Genomic DNA, 20,825 nt, shown 5'->3' on the forward strand with positions numbered 1-20,825 from the left:
CTTTGAGTAGCTTGTAGGTTTTATTTTAGTCAACAAATATTTTATCATTTATCATATAACTAAGCACTGCAGAAGATACAAAGATTAATAAAAATTATATATGCCTTTTAATGAGCTTCTAGCATAGTTTAAGAGATATTTGTGTATATGGTACAAAGAAGATGCTAAGTGTCATTTAAAAATAGAAATATTGGGCTTCCCTGGTGGCGCAGTGGTTGAGAGTCCGCCTGCCGATGCAGGCGACATGGGTTCGTGCCCCGGTCTGGGAAGATCCCACATGCCGCAGAGTGGCTGGGCCCATGAGCCATGGCCGCTGAGCCTGCGCGTCCGGAGCCTGTGCTCCGCAATGGGAGAGGCCACAACAGTGAGAGGCCCGCATACCACAAAAAAAAAAAAAAGAAAAAGAAATATTAAGTACTATTAAAATTAAAAGATGTACGGCTGAGATTATCTAAGAAAGGCTTTAGCAAGGATTTTGACATATGGATTATCTGAACACATAGAAATGGGTAGAAAGACACAGGAGTTTTGGCAAGAGAACAGCACACACGAAGAGAATTTGTGATTTTAAGAGGACAAAGGAAATGATATGTGAGACATTACTAAAGGACCTCTAAAATATGGGTGACTGCTAGTTCATTTATTAATGACTTCTCCCTCTTCAAGTGCAACCAAAATCTATCAGATCAGTTTATATTATGTCATTTTCTGTTATTGTAATATTTCCCTCCTCTGTATTGAGGTTCTTTTTCATCAAACAATCACTATGCTCAAAACCTTTATTACTACTCATCAACTCACACAAAGAATTCTACTTCTTTAATGTCTATGAGAATTCCTGGTAAAAGAAAATAGTCAAATTGTTTTTCTTCAGTTTTCCTTTTTTCATGCTGAATTTTCCCTATATATAGCCATGTGCTACTACTTTGTTTTTAAAATTAAGCTTCCTAACAGTCTACCAAAGTAGAATCAAATATAGGCTTTAGTTTGTTTTGAAAATCTCACCTCAGATGAGTAATTATTTAGAAGCTGTTCTGACAATCCCAGAAGATAGCGATCCAGTGATTGCTTGAGATTTTGGTGGACAGAAAAGCCTACACTGGATTGGTGCTTTTCTGTAGTATGTTCTTTCACAATGGTTAAAAAATCCATCTTGTCAAAAGTTGTCTGAAGAAATAGTTCTTCAACTTCTGAGAATGAAGGTTCTTCTGTATCTTTTTGGTGTTGCTCACTTCAAAGAAATAAGATTCTTAATTTGTAAAATCAAATTATCTATTATTTCACCTTCATATAGCAGCAATCTATTACAAATAAAAACATTAATAGCATCTATATTATTCAAAGACTGCTTATACAATTAGTGAATTATTCTTTTAAATGCTTCTCTTCTTTGGATTTTGATAATTACTTGTATAGAATTTCATTATTCAGTAGTAAATTTTACTAATAAACAAAAAAATAAAAGTTACAGTTTCAAAGGCAAATTCAGAAAGTATTAAAAAAAATTAACAACAGATATAAACACTAAGAATAACATTATCTGAAAACAGTTCCCTTTTTTCACCTTCGATTTCTCCAAAATATAGATCTTTTTTCATCTTATGCCCTCTGGAGGAAGAATAGGAATCTTCATGGCAGTGAATCATTTTCAGTCACAGTGATAAACATAAGCCTCTTGAGTCAATCAACTAAAATGAGGTTTTCAGATTTATTCTTGTTTCCCTTATCCTCAATTATCATTAGTTTTTAGCGAAGAGTCAGATTTTACTTGACATATAAAAATGGGTCACACCTTTAAAGAACTCATTTCCACATGATGTTTATGTTCTTAATATCCCAGCATAAATATAAACTATAGGATATAAAGTATAATTATTGAATTAAAAGAAACTTTTCCCTTGCTAACAGTTATGATTTTTTTAATTGACCAATTCAGTTCATAATTTTTAAGATGTAGCTACTACTCTGCTAAAATATTATCTTTGTTAATTAAAGCCGTATCTTAAAATAACACAGAACTCTATTAGATAACATACCATTCTGGCACACTTTGGAAAAAATTCATTGCAGCTTTACAGTTTTTCATAGTGAGACTCACAAGAATTTTCTCCAGGGCAAGATGAGGAAAATTACTATAAAGTAAAATAAAAATCTTTACTTAGAAGACCAAAAGCCATTTAAAGCATTCTTAAACTTAAACACCCAGGTTTAGCTATAAATATTGACCTCTAAAATTTGGATCCAAAATTAAAACTACTTTCATCTCTACTGAATTTAACATCTGAAAACAGGTCTTAAAGAGCATACATTTCACGTTACTATCATTTTCAACACTTCCTAGAAGCAGGCTCATACTGAATTTTTAAAGAGCATAAACAATTATGAAATAAAAGTAGGACTTCCCTGGTGGTGCAGTGGTTAAGAATCCGCCTGCCAATGCAGGGGACATGGGTTCAAACCCTGGTCCAGGAAGATCCCATGTGCTGCAGAGCAACTAAGCTCGTGTGCCACAACTACTGAGCCTGTGCTCTAGAGCCCACGAGCCACAACTACTGAGCCCACATGCCACAACTCCTGAAGCCCATGTGCCCTAGAGCCCATGCGCTGCAACTACTGAAGCCTGCACACTCTACAGCCCGCATACTACAACTACTGAAGCCCACATGCCTAGAGCCTGTGCTCCACAAAGAGAAGCCACTGCAATGAGAAGCCCATGCACCACAACAAAGAGCAGCCCCTGCTCGCTGTAACTAGCGAAAGCCCACACGCAGCAACAAAGACCCAACACAGCCAAAAAATAAAAAAATTTTAAAAATAAAAATTTTTTTTAAAAAAGGCATTAAAGTAAAATCACTAGGATCCAGAGGTCTGTCCTCCAATCACTCAGTTCCATTTACTGACTGTGGATAGGTTAAGTGGGCAAGCTGCTCCCATCCTAGTGCTTAAGTCCCATTTTGGCTTTTTCTCATTTCTTCCCCTCATTAAAATATTTCGCCTAGAAGATACTCTCATTATGATTCCAGGATATACATGAGTTGGATATATGTTCAGATGGACCTATTTACAGACGATCACAAAGGAACATATAAGTGCTCAAAGAAATATATACATATTCTTCATGCACATCCCCCTTATTCTCACTGTCTAGGCAGAGAGAGAAAACAAAGTAAAAGAACTTGGACAAAGATCCAGGCACAAAGATACAGAACACTATAAAAACAAAGGGACTGTTTAATCTCTAGGACTAATTCTGGGAAATCCTGTATGATCACTGTAAAATAAAGCCATCTAATATCAAACAAGAAATGGAGGGCACCTTATAAAACAAAACAAAAGCCAGCAGCATGCTAACTGAACTCAAATTACCTGTGAAGAATTGGAGGCAGCTCTGCATTGTCTTCAAAGTCATCCTCTAACTGATGGAATAAGAGCCATTTCATTATCAATTCCTTTAAAGAAAAATTTCTGTTTATATCATATATATTCTTCTCCATTCCTGTTTTTACTGTTTCTGGAACTACACAGATGGTCAGTGCCAAAGTCAAACAGCATACTGCAGGACTACAGCAAAACAAAGGACAATTAATATTAAAAGTAAGCTCTTTGCATAGAAAACAAACTTATAGTTATCAAAGGGGAAAGGAGGTGGGGGAGGGATAAATTAGGAGTTTGGGATTAGCAGATACAAACTATTATATGTAACTCAAAAACAGTCATGTACCACAATGTTCACTGCAGCTCTATTTTCAATAGCCAGGACATGGAAGCAACCTAAGTGTCCACTGACAGATGAATAGATAAAGAAGATGTGGCACTTATATACAATGGAATATTACTCAGCCATAAAAAGAAACAAACTGAGTTATTTGTAGTGAGGTGGATGGACCTAGAGTCTGTCATACAGAGTGAAGTAAGTCAGAAAGAGAAAAACAAATACCATATGCTAACATATACATATGGAATCTAAAAAAAAAAGGTTATGAAGAACCTAGGAGCAGGACAGGAATAAAGACACAGACATAGAGAATGGACTTGAGGACACAGGGAGTGGGAAGGGTAAGCTGCGACGACGTGAGAAAGAGGCATGGACTTATATATACTACCCAATGTAAAATAGATAGCTAGTGGGAAACAGCCACATAGCACACAGAGATCAGCTCCGTGCTTTGTGACCACCTGGAGGGGTGGATAGGGAGGGTGGGAGGGAGACGCAACAGGGAGGAGATATGGGGATATATGTATATGTACAGCTGATTCACTTCGCTATAAAGCAGAGACTCACACACCATTGTAAAGCAATTATACTCCAATAAAGATGTTAAAAAAAACCTATTATATGTAAAATAGATAAACAACAAGGTCCTATTGTATAGCACAGGGAACTGTAATCAATATCCTGTAATAAACAATAATGCAAAAGAATATGAAAAAGAATATATATATGTGTGTGAGTGTGTGTATATATACACAGACACACACACACATATATATAAAACTGAATCACTTTGCTGTACACCAGAAACTAACACAACATTGTAAATCAACTATACTTCAATTTAAAAAAAAGTAAGCTCTTTCAGGGACAGAGACCTTGTCTATCTTATTTATCACTGTGCCTCCAATGCTTAGGGCAGTGCCTGGCATGCTGTAGACATTTAGTAAACTTCTATGGACTAAATGAACACAAAAAAATTCTAAAAAGTCTGACTACATTTGAGAAAATTCTTGATTAAGAACTATCTCTTATTGTAACAGTATGCAGTACTAAAAAAAAATAAAGTTTATGAAGATTGAACAAAAAATAATTGTCAATTACAAATAAAAGAAATATAAACACTTAATTCTTTAAAACTGGCCTTAGTAATCTCTTCACATTTGAAACTAAATTACACTTATTTATTTATTAAGACTTCCCGGACAAACAACTAAAGCATCTGAAACAGAATTTAACATATCTTTAACTGAAGTTAGAAATTACAAAACTCAGGGGGAAAAAAAAAAAAAAAAATATATATATATATATATATATATATATATGTTGCAAAATAGAATACAATCCATAGTCAACTTACCATGAAGGTCTGCAGGCTGACCCAGTAAATAACTTCCAGAATTCTCTGTCAACTTCAACTAAACTGCCTTGAATTATGGCTCCAAGTAAGCCAAAGTTTTCAGCTTGTATTTGTTCAGAACTTATACCACGAAAAGTAATAGACCAAATTTTAATCCAGAGTTTCAATAAATCTGACTTTTGAGAGCTTTCTAGGTTTGATTTCTTGCCTTGACACAATGCAACTTCCATAAGGCATCGTAACACATATGGTGTGCGTTCCCCATGTCGTTGTTGAGGTAGAAGCTGGTGTAGTATCATTAGTAATGGTGACAACTCACAGTTAGGTAAACTTGAAGGATATTTTGATATTAATTGAGTTGTAATCTGTAACCTAAAAAAAGTATAAATAATTTGAAAATTATTCAAATCCATTAAGAGGCTAAAAGAAAATATATAGACATAGTACTCTTATAATATCCTAATTAGAATATTATCATCATCATTTTCCAGACTACTCTCATAATAAACTGGCTCTTAATATTTATTAGGCCCTACTTCCTAAAGTGGCAAGAAGATTGAAAACATTTAGGCTAGCTGGGTAAGCTATCATATTTTGCTTACACAGTAACTTTAAATAACTAAATTACCAACATTCTACTTCTTACTTATCACACACATCCCTGCTCTTTGGCCACCAATAATATTCCTCTAGAACAGTAAAACAAACAAAAAACCCCAAAAACTGTTTTCCCTTGACGTTAATTCAGTTAATTCAGTAAGTATTTGCTGCGAGTTCTCTAAAATGAGTGCTACTCAAGAATAGGAACTATATCTTGTTCACCCTCTATCCCTTATGCTTGGCACATAGTAGGTGTTCAATAAATAACTTCACTAAGTGGACAAATTAAAGAATATGAAATTGGCAACATCAACTATAGAAAATTTAGCAATAGGTATCTAAATCAATACGATTTCCTTCCACAACTCAATTATATTTAAACATTACATCAACAGGGGAAAAATCAAAGAGCACTGTTAACAAAAGTATGACTGTAATCTACAAATTTCTAACTGTCCTTACGCAAGCTGCTTAACCTTTCTCAGTTGCAGTTGTCTTTTTGGTAAAGCAAAAAGGCTGAGCTGCATGAATTCTACAGATTCCTAACAGACCTAATATTTTGTGATTCCAAAGAATTCCACAATTTATTTAATTACTTAAATAACTGCAAATGCTATATGAGACTAAAGAACAGAGCAAATGGAACTTCCCGGGTGGCGTAGTGGTTAAGAATCCGCCTGCCAACGCAGATGACACGGGCTCGAGCCCTAGTCTGGGAAGATTCCCACATGCCACGGAGCAACTAAGCCCGTGTGCCTCAACTACTGAGCCTGCGCTCTATAGCCCGTGAGCGACAATTACTGAGCCCACGTGCCACAACTACTGAAGCCCGTGCACCTAGAGCCCATGTTCCACAACAAGAGAAGCCACCGCAATGAGAATCCCACGCACCACAAAGAAGGGTAGCCCCCGCTCGCTGCAACTAGAGAAAACCCTGTGCGCAGCAACAAAGACCCAACACAACCAAAAACAAATAAATTTTAAAAAAAGAACAAAGCAAATAGTAAAAAATAACCTTTATCATGGCATAAGGTCCAAATTATTCTGTGATTTCTGAATACTATCTTTAATTTCTTCCTAATCTAATTCTATTAGAAGGTGCCAAGCATGGTAAAATTTCTTTGTGTTGAGGTATACAACTCAGTGAATTCCACGAGGCACACAGTACCGATCGCCTACCAAGCAGCCATTCTCCTTCTTCCTTGATATGGCAATATGCTTAGGAAAGGTGCCCTATTCCTGGCTTCCAGCAGATAAACCACAGTGGTTGATCTCACATGTCCTAGTAATCACCTTCCCCTTTGTCAGTCATTGCTTTGGGAGTGACCTAGTTCTGGCCAGGCCAATGAGGTAAAGGAATATACCGGGGTCTTGTGAGAAAAATTAATGAGACTAAAATGATATTGAAAGAGAAAAAAACAATATTTTACCAAGGCACAATGTTAAAATCATTCTGTGACTTCTGAAGATGATCTTTTATTACTTCCCAGCCTAATTCTATTTTCTTCTTTTTGCAAGGTGCATTGTAATCACTAAATTCTCTTTGTGTGGTTGTGTAAGACTGAGAAATCTCCAAAGATCTAGTATCTTCATTAAAAACCTGTAAAACAACAAAAGGAAAACCTATTTTTTTAATACTGCTATTGTTTCTAATAGTTCATTAGGAAAAAATGTTCCTTCTTAGATGAAGATACAGGTTAGTCATAAAGCAAGAGTAATAAACTACAGAAATATATGAATATGAAAATATGGTGACAAACATTTTGCAGACAATAATGGCTCTCTAGAAAGCAGATATTACCAAGTAAGTTATTAGTTTTAGTTCCTGAGAAACTTTACTAAAAGCACCAAAACATCTAAAAGTAAAGCAAAAACCTCTATTTTCAAAGATATTAAATCATAAACTTAGTGTTAAGAAAATATTTCACATGTGAAATGGATGGTAACCAAATCTCTGGGAAAAAGTTTTACTTAAGAAACATTGTCTCTATTTCATTTACTTCTGCTCTGATCTTTATGATTTCTTTCCTTCTACTAACTTTGGGTTTCATTTGTTCTTTCTCTACCTCCTTTAGATGTAAGGTTAGGTTGTTTATTTGAGATTTTTCTTGTTTTCTGAGGTCAAACTTCCCTCTTAGAACTGCTTTTGATGTGTCGCATAGGTTTTAGACAAATGAAATAGAGACTGAAAAAATAATAGAAAAGATCAATGAAACTAAAAGCTGGTTCTTCGAAAAGATAAACAAAATTGATAAGCCTTTAGGCAGACTCATCAAGAAAAAAAAGGGAGAGGGCCCAAATCAATATAATCAGAAACGAAAAAGAAGTTAAAACTGACACCACAGAACTACAAAGGATCATAAGAGACTACAACAAACAGCTATATGCCAATAAAGTGGACAACCTAGAAGAAACAGACAAATTCTTAGAAAGGTACAATCTCCCAAGACTGAACCAGGAAGAAATAGAAAATGTGAACAGACCAATAACCAGTAATGAAATTGAATCAGTAATTTTAAAACTCCCAACAAACAAAAGTCCAGCAACAGATGGCTTCACAGGTAAACTTTACAAACATGTAGAGACTTAACACCTATCCTCAAACTATTCCACAAAACTGCAGAGGAAGGAACAATTCTGAACTATGAGGCCAGCATCACCCTGATATCAAAACCAGACAAAGATATCACAAAAAAAGAAAATTATACGCCAATATCACTGATGAACATAGATGAAAACATCCTCAACAAAATACTAGCAAAACGAATCCAACAATACAGTAAAAGGATCATACCTGGGACTTCCCTGGTGGCGCAGTGGTTAAGAATCCACCTGCCAATGCAGGGGACACGGGTTCAAGCCCTGGTCCGGGAAGATCCCACATGCTGCGGAGCAACTAAGCCCATGTGCCACAACTACCGAGCCTGTGCTCTAGAGCTTGTGAGCGAAAACTACTGAAGTCCGTGCGCCTAGAACCTGTGCTCCGCAACAACAGAAGCGACCACAATGAGAAGCCCACGCACCACAACGCAGAGTAGCCCCCGTTCTCCGTAACTAGAGAAAGCCTGCACGCAGCAACAAAGACCCAACACAGCCATAAACAAATAAATAAATAAAAATAAATTTATATTAAAAAAGTAGGATCATGTGGGATTTATCCCAGGGATGCAAGGATTTCTCAATATTTGCAAATCAATCAATATGATATAGCACATTAACAAACTGAAAAATAAAAACCAAATGATCATCTCAATAGATACAAAAAAGTTTTTGATAAAATTCAACATTCATTTATAATAAAAACTTTCCAGAAAGCAAGCACAGAGGGAATATACCTCAGCATAATGAAGTCCATATATAACAAACCCACAGCTAACATCATACTTAATGGTGAAAAGCTGAACGTATTTCCTCTAAGATCAGGAACAAGACAAGGATGTCCACTCTTGCCACTTTTCTTCAACAGTTTTGGAAGTCCTAGCCACAGCAATCAGAGAAGAAAAAGAAATAAAAGGAATCCAAATTGGAAAAGAAGAAATAAAACTGTCACTGTTTGCAGATGACATGATACTATACATAGAAAACCCTAAAGATGCTACCAGAAAACTACTAGAGCTCATCAATGAACTAAGTAAAGTCACAGGATACAAAATTAATATACAGAAATCTGTTGCAATTCTACACACTAATGAGCTACCAGAAAGAGAAATTAAGGAAACAATCCCATTTACCTTGCATTAAAAAGAATAAAATACCTAGAATAAACCTTTTGCCTACAGGAGACAAAAGACCTGTCCTTGGAAAACCGTAAGACTGTGATGAAAGAAACTGAAGACGACACAAACGGATGGAAAGATATACTGTGTTCTTGGATTGGAAGAATCAACATTGTTAAAATGACCATATTACTTAAGGCAATCTACAGATTCAATGCAATCCCTATCAAAATACCAATGGCATTTTTCACAGAACCAGAACAAATAACTTTAAAATTTGTATGGAAACACAAAAGACCCCAAATAGCCAAAACAGTCTTGAGAAAGAAGAACAGAGCTAGAAGAATCACACTCCCTGACTTCAGACTATAAAGACTACAAAGCTACAGTAATCAAAACAGTGTGGTACTGGCACAAAAACAGACACATAGATCAATGGAACAGGATAGAGAGTCCAGAAATAAACACATGCACTTATGGTCAATTAATCTATGACAAAGGAGGCAAGAATATACAATGGAGAAAAGACAGTCTCTTCAATAAGTGTTGCTGGGAAAACTGGACAGCTACATGTAAAAGAATGAAATTAGAATGTCCTCTTATACCATATACAAAAATAAAATGAATTAAAGACATAAATGTAAGACTGAATACTGTAAAACTCCTAGATGAAAACACAGGCAGAACACCCTCTGACGTAAGTCATAGCAATACTTTTTTGGATTCATATCCTAAAGAAAAGGAAATAAAAGCAAAAATAAGCAAATGGGACCCAATTAAACTCACAAGCTTTTGCACAGCAAAAGAAACTATCCAGTGAATGAAAAGACAACCTACTGAATGGGAGAAAATGTTGGCAAATAATATGACCTATAAGGGGTTAATATTCACACATATAAACAGCTCATACAGCTCAACATCAAAACAAACAAACAAACAAACAACATTATTAAAAAATGGGCAGAAGACCTGAACATACATTTTTTCCAAAGAGGAAACGAAGATGACCAACAGGCACATGAAAGAATGCTCAACATGCTAATCATCAGGAAAATGCAAATCAAAACCATAATATCACTTCACACCTGTCAGAATGGTTATCATGATTATCATCAAAAAGAACACAAATAAAAAACAGTGGCAAGGATGCAGAGAAAAGGGATCCCTCATACACTGTTGGGGGGACTGTAAATTGGTGCAGCTAATGTGGAAAACACTATGGAGGTTTCTCAAAAATTAAAATTACCATATGAAAAAAAAAAAATTACCATATGACCCAGTAAAATTCTCCTGGGTATATATCCAAAAAAACCAAAACCACTAATTCAAAAAGGTACATGCACCCAATGTTCACAGCAGCATCAATTGCCAAGATATGGAAGCAACTTCAGTGTCCATCAAGAGATGAATGGATAAAGATTGGTGAGTGTATATACATACGTATATATATACACATACACACACACACAAAAGACTACTACTCAGCCATAAAAAAAGAAAGAAGTTCTGCCATTTGCAGCAACACGGATAGACTTGGAGGGCGTTATGCTAAGTGAAATAAGTCAGACAGAGAAAGACAAATACTGTATGATATCACTTACATGTGGAATCTAAAAAACACAACAAATTAGTGAATATAACAAAAAAGATGCAGACTCACAGATACAGAGAACAAACCAGTGGTTACCAGTGGGGGATGGGGGGTAACAAACTATGAGTGGGAGTTTATTGTAAGGATGTATTGTACAACACGGGGAATGTAGACAATATTTTGCAATAACTGTAAATGGAGTATAACCTTTAAAAATTGCATAAATTTTAAAATTTCTTCTATGGAGAAAAAAAAAGAAACATTAAGCCATCAACTGATGAATGGGTAAACAAAATGTAATATATCCCTACAACTGAATATTACTCAGCGATAAAAAAGAATGAAATACTTATTCATGGTATGACATGGAAGAACCTTGAAAACATTATGCTTAGTGAAAGAAGCCAGACACAAAAGACCACACATCGTATGATTCAATTTATATGAAATGTCCAAAACAGGCAAATCCACAGAGGCAGAAAGTAGATTAGTGGCTGGTCGCTAGGAACTGGAAGCAGGGAATTGAGGCTGACTGCTAATAGGTACAAAGTTTGCTTTGGCAGTGATGGAAATGCTCTGGAATTAGTGCTGATGGTTGCACAACAGAGTGAAAATGCTAAAAACCACTGAATTACACCCTTTAAAATAATGAATTTTATGTCATGTGATTTCTAAATCAGGAAAAAAACAAAGAAAGAAAACACATAGGGTTAGGATAATCTTATTGCTTGTAGACAGTTTTCTTAAGAATGGAAAAGTTCATCATCAGTTTTCCCTAAGTTTATATTGGCAAGATAGTTACCTCTTAAGTTAGAAGAGCAATGCTAAATATTTATGGTGTTTAGAAAGGAATAGTTACATGTACCGAGTAATTTTACACGCTTTTTACAGGCCAATAAAAGGAGAATGAGAAATTTCAAAATGTGACAAGATCTACTATACCTGGTGACAAATATCTGCCATCAATTCAATCAAGTTTTCCTTGACAGCAATATTACGAGATCCTGAAGAATATTTCCCTCTGCTTCCTATATGACTTATTTCATTAACTAGCAGATCATATACATTGTATAAGATACTCTTCCACTTTCTTGATGCATAGGCACCTGTAATTTTAAAAAATAATTAATTAAATTAAAATATAATTTATACATACAATCCATTTGCACTGCCAACTCCCACAAAACTATTCAGCTGTTAAGGTGGAAACATTAGGAGACATCTGGTCCAGCCTATTTAGTACTAATGGCTCTTCTGACAATATCCTTACAAGCTCTACTTCATAATGATGTCCATTTCACACATTTCACACTCAGTTAACTGTATTTCTTATAAAATTCTTCCATATTCTCATCTATCTCTAACCAATTCAATCAAAATCTCAATCAAACTTTAATTTCTTCTCTCCCCCAAAGCAAATTAATACTGTCCCTCTTATACATAAGGACCAACTTCTCTGTATGTCTTTAAGAGAAAAACACTACCAGTTCCTTCAACGAGTGTACAAATAACATGTTATCCAGACTTATCATCATCCCAGTCATCTTTCCCTAGACACACTCCAGTCAACTTATGTCCCTCTTAAAATGATGACTCTACAAACTCTGGTAAGCATAATATTCCCAACCACGATCTAACGAGTATGGGGAACAATGGGGCTGTTTCCTCCCACAAAACGAAGAACCTATTTAAAATCTATTAATGAATTTAATTAATCTATTAAAGAACCTAATAAAGTCTATTAATGTATACTAAAACTATATTCGTGTTTCTGACAGCCTCATCATCTGCCAATTTTCAATTGATCCTAAACATGCACTTAACTAAAACCCTAAACATGTCTCACCATCTCTTAATAAGCCTGATTTTCATTCTGGTGAGAGCTATGTGAAAGATGAAAAACTAAGGAAAGCCACCATTCTTTCACCTCCAGTGGTTTCATGGGCTACAAATACATCTAACTATACATACTAGAAGAGCCCATGAAACATACACAGCTGCTTTTGATAAAAAGTGGCTACAAACAGTTTTCCTCTATTTTAGCTACTATTCAATTAATGTCCTTAATAAGGTCATTACACTAGCCATGATGAATTGGTCCAAAGGCTAGTACAAGCCAGATTCAAAACATAGCCTAAGCATGAGAGAACTCATTCAATTCCAGTTCCACCCAGTAAAGTTCCTGTCTACTGAATGGAGCTACATCATCCATGCAATACTCTTTTGGTGAAAGACAAACATAAATGAATGAAGGGAGGATAAGTCATTCATTTCTGGTTTCCCTAGCAAATATGTATTTATCTTCCTTGGGAACTGACTAATCTGGCTGGTTCAATCCACATTTATCTATTTTATTTTCTAATAAAAGCAATATGTAGATAAACGAGATCCTGTCTTCTCTAAATTCTTTTACTCCTACAGTCTGCGTCACACCTCTTAGCACCTAATTATTGCTGCATAATCAGCTCCTAGAGGGAATAGTGTCTCATATTTGTTTGTATTCCTCACAAAACGTAGCATTGTACTAAACAAATGGTAAGGCATGATATGATTTGCTACCTACCATAGCTTCAAATTAAAAAAAAAAAAGTGTGAAAAATATCCTCATGACTGACACTATTACCAAGCAAAGCAATCCAGAGGAAGGTCATAACCTCCTATAACATACAGATTTCATACTTAACCCTCTATATTTCAATGAAGAAGCAAATTCAAAATAGCAAAAACTTTCTTTATACCTTTTTCTTGAGTTTTGGCTCCCTTTGGATGATGGATATAAATTTGTAGTTGAAATAACTCAATAATTACTTCTTTTAAGGAATCATTAAGTCTATGTTGAGTCCAGATATAAAGTAAGGTAGGAAGAATTTCATCTCCTAATTCACATACTCGAATTCGAAAGTTAACAGCCAAAGTCTTGAGGAAAATAATAAATGCTGCTAAGATATGATTTAGACCTGCAGAGCTCTTTTCTTGTCTGTAACAGAAAATAAACAGACTTAATATAACAGGGGAAAATGCAGAAACTGAAGACAGTAATGAAGTTGCGTGCTGAAAGAAAAAAAGTTCTGATTTTCAAATAATAGTAGCCTTACTTTCAGAATTATTCAGAAAAATCACAGCAGCACTACTTAGCAACAACAAAAAATAGTTCCTATTCGGCATTGGGAGATCACTCTGTTAGCTCTCCCTGCTGCTGAAACACTGTCTAAAATTATATAAAACTAATTTGTAATACCTACCATTTATAAAATATTTCACATTATAAATTGGGTAATGCCACACAAATATAAGATACTGATATTTCCAAAATATATTTCATTTTATTCTTAGCACGTTACAACTATCTTCAAAATTCAGGAAAATAAAAATATTTAGAGGCCATATAGCTTTTCCTGTTATTAAAAAAGCAAGACAGATCTAGAACATCATTACATGTTCTGCATATTGGATATTCAGGAAGTGCTGGACCTAACACTTTCCTTGGGAATCCACTAGTTCTACTATAATCGGCCAATGATGTTTTCAAGTTGGTAAAATTTAGTTACTCAATCTAAAACACAGTCTTGCAAAAAGAGCAAATGGATTTCCAATACAAAACAAAAACAGATTAGATTACCTTGCATGCTGAATAGCCTTAGAAAAAAAATCCAAAAATTTGGAATTTAATCCATCAGTCTGCGAACAGCATCCTTTGGTCACAGCTTCAATTATTCTAGCCACCAAAACTCTATTAATGTCTTGTGAAGGTTTAAGATACAGCTGGAAGTACACAGAGAACAATTCTTAAAAAAAAAAAAAAAAAATGTTAGTTATGTTTTTAAAAAGAAAACTATCGAAACATTTAACTTAGATGTCAAAATTCAATTTAAATTTCAATAATCCCACAGACAAAAGATTAAAAATTATATTAATTTATACTTACTACAGTAAGAGCATTCCATCAATATTTATTTTTATAAATTAAACTGCCTTCAAGACAGGAACTACAGGCAGCAGAGTATGTGAACACCAGTTTAAGAGCCAGATCTCAGATAAGCTACTTAACTTCTCTATTCCTAAATTCCTTCAGCTAGGCCTAACAAAGCACTTGACAGTGTACTCTCCACAGTTTTGTTTTGTTTTGTCTTAGTGCTATTTGATTAATAATGTGTGTAAAGTGTGTCAAGAACTGTGAAAAATCTGAGACTTTACGCTATTTGTAACCCAACAAATTAGAATGCCAGTTTCACGGATGTTGGCAGAAGACATGAAATTCCTGATCAGAGAAAGAGGACAATTTATTTCTCACAGCAATGAGAGTAGCCAGAGTACCTTCATTTTTGCATAAATTCCTCAATCTCAAAAGCAGTGTGAAGAGGGACAAGTGACACAGTTCAAATGATGAGCTACCATACAGGAGAGATATCCCAAGCAATGAGCTGCAAGCAAACCTGTCCTTTGTTCTGGAGGAGGCCATCATCTCTGTCATCTCTATCTTCCAAGGCTCACTGTACATACTTTAAAAAACAGTCTGGAAAAGAATAGTCAGTGTCATGTCTTTGACATGACATGCAGAAACGTGAAATGCATTGAGAATTATCTCCCAACACAATGAAAAGCAAAGTTGCTAAGGCAGGATTTTCTTCCCATAAAGAGATAATTAGGAAGTCCTCAGTTAGCAAAGTGACTTAAGAATAATTTCAACTGTATATGTCAAATAATTCTGCAGAAATAGCTTAAAGTCAGAAATGTTAAATTCAAAAGAATAAGGACAATATAAAAACCTCAAACATCAAGTAGTAAGAAAAATGATTCCTATCATATCTGACTTTATAGAACTCTACACAAGTGCTTCCCAAAGTTTTTTCACTACATGCAATACCTAAATAATGGTAAAAACATGAATTAACACACACAAATTTGGAGACAGAAAAACAGGAGGCATTATCTTTAGCATTTCCTTCTTATTACTTGGCAAGAGCAAAGTGCTGAAACAGGAAAAGCCAACAATGCAACTCTCTGTCTCTGATTAAATCTCAACTTTCAGGGCTTTTATTTTACTTGGGGAAATTATCCCAGTTCTCACAGAATCCAACATATTCCTCTAGTAAGTGGGTAAAAAAAAAAGCTAGTATAAGACATTCAACAAAAGAGTCCTACTTCTCCAAAAACGGCGGCAGTGCATGCCTCCAAATGAATTCCCTTTCTCCATGAATTCAACAACAAAAAAAGCTCAAAGAGCAGATAGCAAAACAGCATGATATTAAAAAGCAGTTTCTGCAGACTCACAGACATAAAGAACACACTTGTGGTTGTCAAAGTGGAGGGAGGTGTAGGGGAGGGAAGTATTGGGAGTTTGAGATTAGCAGATGCAAACTTTTATATATAGGATGGATAAACAACAAGGTCCTACTGTATAGCACAGGGAACTACGTTCAATATCCTGTGATAAACCATAACGCAAAGAATATGAAAAAGAATGTATATATGTACGACCAAGTCACTTTGCTGTATAGCAGAAATTAACACAACATTGTAAATCAACTATTCTTCAATAAATTTTTTTTTAAAAGGAGTTTCTGGAGTTAAAATAAAATAAAACCCCAAAAGACATCATTAAATGTAGATTCCTTGGAATTTTACACATAGACAGCCATATCATCTACAAATGTGAAGTTTTATTTCTTCCTTTCCAATCTGTATGCCAATTATCCTTTTCTTGCCTAACTGCCCTAGCTAGGACCTCCAGTACAATGTTGAATAGGAGTGGTGACAGTGAATACCCTTGTCTTGTTCCCAATTTTTTAATGAAAAGTTTTAAATTACAGATTTGATTTCTTTACTCGTTACAGAAGTATACAGATTACCTATTTCATACTGGGTGAGTTTTGATAGTGTGTGGTTTTAAGGAATTGTTCCATTTATTTTCAGTCATCAAATTTATGTGTGTAGAGTTGTTTATAGCATTCCCTTACTATTCTTTCAGTATCTGTGGAATCTGCAATTATATCCCATTTAATTCCTAATATCAATAATTTGTGTCTTTCTTTACCTTACTCACTCTTGCTAGAGGGTCTAGATTTTGATGTTTTCAAAGAATCAGCTTTTTGTTTCAATAATTTTCCTTTACTGTTTTGTTTTCATCGATTTCTGTTCTTATCTTCTGCTTGAAGTCTTTGGATTTGTTTGTTTTTCTAGTTTCTTGAGATGGAGGCTAAGATTATTAATTTGATATCTTTCCTCTTTTCTAATGTAGGCATTTAATGCTATAAATTACCCTCTCAACATAACTTTAGCTACATTCCACAAATTTTGATATGTTGTAATTTTCATTTTCATTCAGTTTTAAACATGCCTTGAGAATTTTCTTTCCACCCATGAATTATTTAGAAGCGTGTCATTTATTTTCACAAAAGTACTATGATGGAAAGAGTACCACAGTAGAAAATAAAAAGAGAGGAAGAAATTAGGAAAAACAATCAGAAAATGGCCGTGACATTTAAACTGAGACTTGAAGGACAAGAAAAAACAGGCCATACAAAGGGTAGCCTCTGAAAAAAGAACAAATGCCACAGTTAAGAAAGAGCTTATACCTTCTAAACAGGAGTGTGTGAGATGATCCATAGCTATGTCAGAAGAAAATATTAGCGCTTCTATTTTTTAATTAAAACTAATTACAAAAATTATGCTTTACTGATTTTTAATATAGAAATCGACAATGGCCACTCTGGAAGACAGTTTGGCAGTTTCTTAAAAAACTAAACATACTTTTACCATATGATCCAGCAATCACGCTCCTCAGCATTTACCCAAATGAGTTGAAAACTTATCTGTACACAGATGTTTATAGCATTTTCATTCATAATCTCCAAAACTTGCAAGCAATCAACATGTCTTTCAGTAAGTGAATGGATAATTAAACTGTGGTAAATCCAGACAGTGAAATATTATTCAGTGCTAAAAAGAAATGAGCTATCGAGCCATGAAAAGACATGGAAGAACTTTAAATGCAAATTACTAAATGAAAGAAGCCCCTCTGAAAATACTATATACTGTATGATTCCAACTATATGACATTTTGGAAAAGGCAAAACTATAGAGACAGTTAAAAAGATCAGTGGTTGCTAGGGATCAAGGTGGAGAGAGGAATAAATAGGCAGAGCACAGAGGATTTTCAGGGCAGTGAAACTATTCTCTATGATACAATAATGGTGGACACATATCATTATACATTTCTCAAAAGCTACAGAATGTACAACACCAAGAGTGACAGTGTAAACTATGGACTTTGAGTGATATGAGGTGTCAGCGTAGGTTCACTGACGGAAACAAATGTACCGCTTTGGTGCTGGATGTTGCTGTGTATGTGTGAGGTCAGGGGATATATGGGAACTCTGTACTTTCTGCCCAATTCTGCTGTGAATCTAAAACTGCTCTAAAAAAATAAAGTCTATTAAAAAAAAGTTTGAAAATCACTGGGTTAGAGAATCTGAATAAAGGCCACTGTAGCAAGAGCACAGAAATTAGAAGGATGGGGTGGGCTTTAAGGTCAGAGAGATAGGCAGAAGCAAAACTACGTAGCACTTCCAAGACCTGAAGGGAAGTCCATATTTTATATTAGTTATACAAGAAAGCAACTGAAGGTTTTTAACTTTTCTTCCTTTCTACCTAATTAGAAAAACTATTTTCTTCCTTAGGACACTCTTAGGGCTCTTGCTTTGGAATCCCTTCTTCTCAGAAAACATACATGAGCAATTTTCCTGTGTATTCAACTACTCTCTCTTCACTGAATCCTTCTGATTTCATGTATATATACTTCAATCACTCTCTTCTTTAATAGGACCCCCCTTTCCCTTCCCCTTGTAACCAAAACTTTTGAAAATGTTGTATTTGTTAATCCATTTTCTCACTTGTCACTCATGCTTTCACACCAGTTTGTTATACAACTGAACACCATCAACCAACTGACTCTAACTGCCATGTATAGAATAATTCATCCAACAATAGCAGATACACATTCTTTTCAAATGCATATGGAACACTCACCAAGTTAGACCTTATCCTTGATCATAAAAGAAATCATAACAGTTATAAATAATTTTGGTTATAAAAAGCATGGTCTCTGACCATAACATTAAACCACAAAAGGAAAACAAAACAGGAGAATTACCCCAAATGAATGGGAATTAAACAACATACTTCCAAATAATCCAGGGTCAAAGGGAAACCCTCAAAAAAACCTAGAACATATTTTGAACTGAAGAAAAAGAAAAAACAACATTGTCAACATTTGTGAGATGTGACTAAAGTAGTGTTTAGAGAAAAACTTATTACATTAAATGCACATATTTGGAAAGAAGCTCTCAAATCAATGATCTAAGCTTAAGAAACCAGAGAAGAAATGAAATCCAAAACAATCAGAAGTAAGGAACTAATAATTATAAGATCAGACTCAGTAATGAAAGAGGCAATACCACTACAGAGCCTAAGCACATTAAAAGGATAATGAGACAATAATGTTCAAGAACAACTTTACACTCATACGTTCAACAACTTATATGAAATGAACAAATTCTTAAAGAAACAAATTCCAAAGGTCACTGAAAATATGTAACCTAAATAATCCTGCATCTATTAAAGAAATTGAATTCATAATTAAAAACCTTACAACCACCACCACCTCCAAATTCAATCCAGTAACATACAAAATGGATAATACATCATGCCCTAATAGGGTATATCCCAGAAACACAAGGTTGACTCAACCTGTGAAAAACTGATCAACATAATTCACCATATCAATAAACTAAAGACAAAAAAACCCATGATTGGGCTTCCCTGGTGGCGCAGTGGTTGAGAGTCCGCCTGCCGATGCAGGCAACACGGGTTCGTGTCCCGGTCCGGGAAGATCCCACATGCCGCGGAGCGGCTAGGCCCGTGAGCCATGGCCGCTGAGCCTGCGCGTCCGGAGCCTGTGCTCCGCAACGGGAGAGGCCACAGCAGTGAGAGGCCCGTGTACCGCAAAAAAAAACAAAAAAAAAACATGATTATCTCAATATATACAGAAAAAAATTCAATTCATATCCATTCAATATCCATTCATGATAAAAAACCATGAGCAACCAGAATAGAAGGGAATGTCCTCAACCTGTATTAACAGCTAATATGCTGAACTTCCCTGGTGGCACAGCATATAAGAATCCACCTGCCAATGCAGGGGTCATGGGTTCGAGCCCTGGTCCGGGAAGATCCCACATGCCATGGAGCAACTAAGCCCGTGTGCCGTAACTACTGAGCCTGTGCTCTAGAGCCCGTGAGCCACAACTACTGAGCCCACAAGCCACAATTACTGAAGCCCATTCGCCTACAGCCCGTGCTCCACAACAAGAGAAGCCACCACAATGAGAAACCCGCACACTGGAGCAAAGAGTGACCCCCGCTCGCTGCAACTAGAGAAAGCCCACGTGCAGCAATGAAGACCCAACGCAGCCCAAAATTAATTAATTAATTATTTAAAAATAGCTAATATGCTAATGATCAAACACTGAATATTTCCCCCTAAAACCAGGAACAGGACAAGGAAGGATGTCTCTTCTCACTACTCCTAATCAAAATCATATTGGAGGAAAAACTATAAATCTCTTAGAAGAAAACACAGGGGGAAAGTTTCATAACATTGGATTGGCAATGATTTGTTGGAAATGACCCCAAAAGCACAGGCAACAACAAAAAAAAATAGACTGTATTCATCAAAGCAAAACCTTTTGTGCATCAAAGGACACTATCATCAGAGGTAAAGGCATCCCATGGAATGGGAGAAAATATTTCCAAACCATGTATCTGATAAGGAATTAATATAGAATA

The 20,825-nt window shown here is 35.4% G+C and overlaps 1 protein-coding gene across 7 annotated transcripts in view; it reads right to left on the minus strand.

Annotated features, from left to right (window-relative positions):
* ATM (ATM serine/threonine kinase) overlaps positions 1-20,825 on the minus strand; it is a 140,723-nt gene that overhangs the window by 104,329 nt on the left and 15,569 nt on the right. For all 7 annotated transcript variants that reach the window (XR_003427832.1, XR_003427833.1, XR_003427834.1 and 4 more), the window contains 8 exons: positions 14,599-14,764; positions 13,718-13,956; positions 11,922-12,085; positions 7,103-7,272; positions 5,073-5,444; positions 3,367-3,561; positions 2,037-2,132; positions 1,006-1,231 (listed from right to left, as the gene is read on the minus strand). Coding sequence is in view for 4 of the 7 variants with exons in the window: in XM_027082394.1 (XP_026938195.1) it covers positions 1,006-1,231; positions 2,037-2,132; positions 3,367-3,561; positions 5,073-5,444; positions 7,103-7,272; positions 11,922-12,085; positions 13,718-13,956; positions 14,599-14,764 (1,628 nt within the window). In the remaining 3 variants the exon portion in view is untranslated. The remainder of the gene's footprint in view (positions 1-1,005; positions 1,232-2,036; positions 2,133-3,366; positions 3,562-5,072; positions 5,445-7,102; positions 7,273-11,921; positions 12,086-13,717; positions 13,957-14,598; positions 14,765-20,825) is intronic.

Source organism: Aethalodelphis obliquidens, unplaced genomic scaffold (genome assembly GCF_003676395.1).
Source record: "Aethalodelphis obliquidens isolate GAN/ISIS:26980383/991018 unplaced genomic scaffold, ASM367639v1 scaffold46, whole genome shotgun sequence".
Lineage (NCBI taxonomy): Eukaryota > Metazoa > Chordata > Mammalia > Artiodactyla > Delphinidae > Aethalodelphis > Aethalodelphis obliquidens.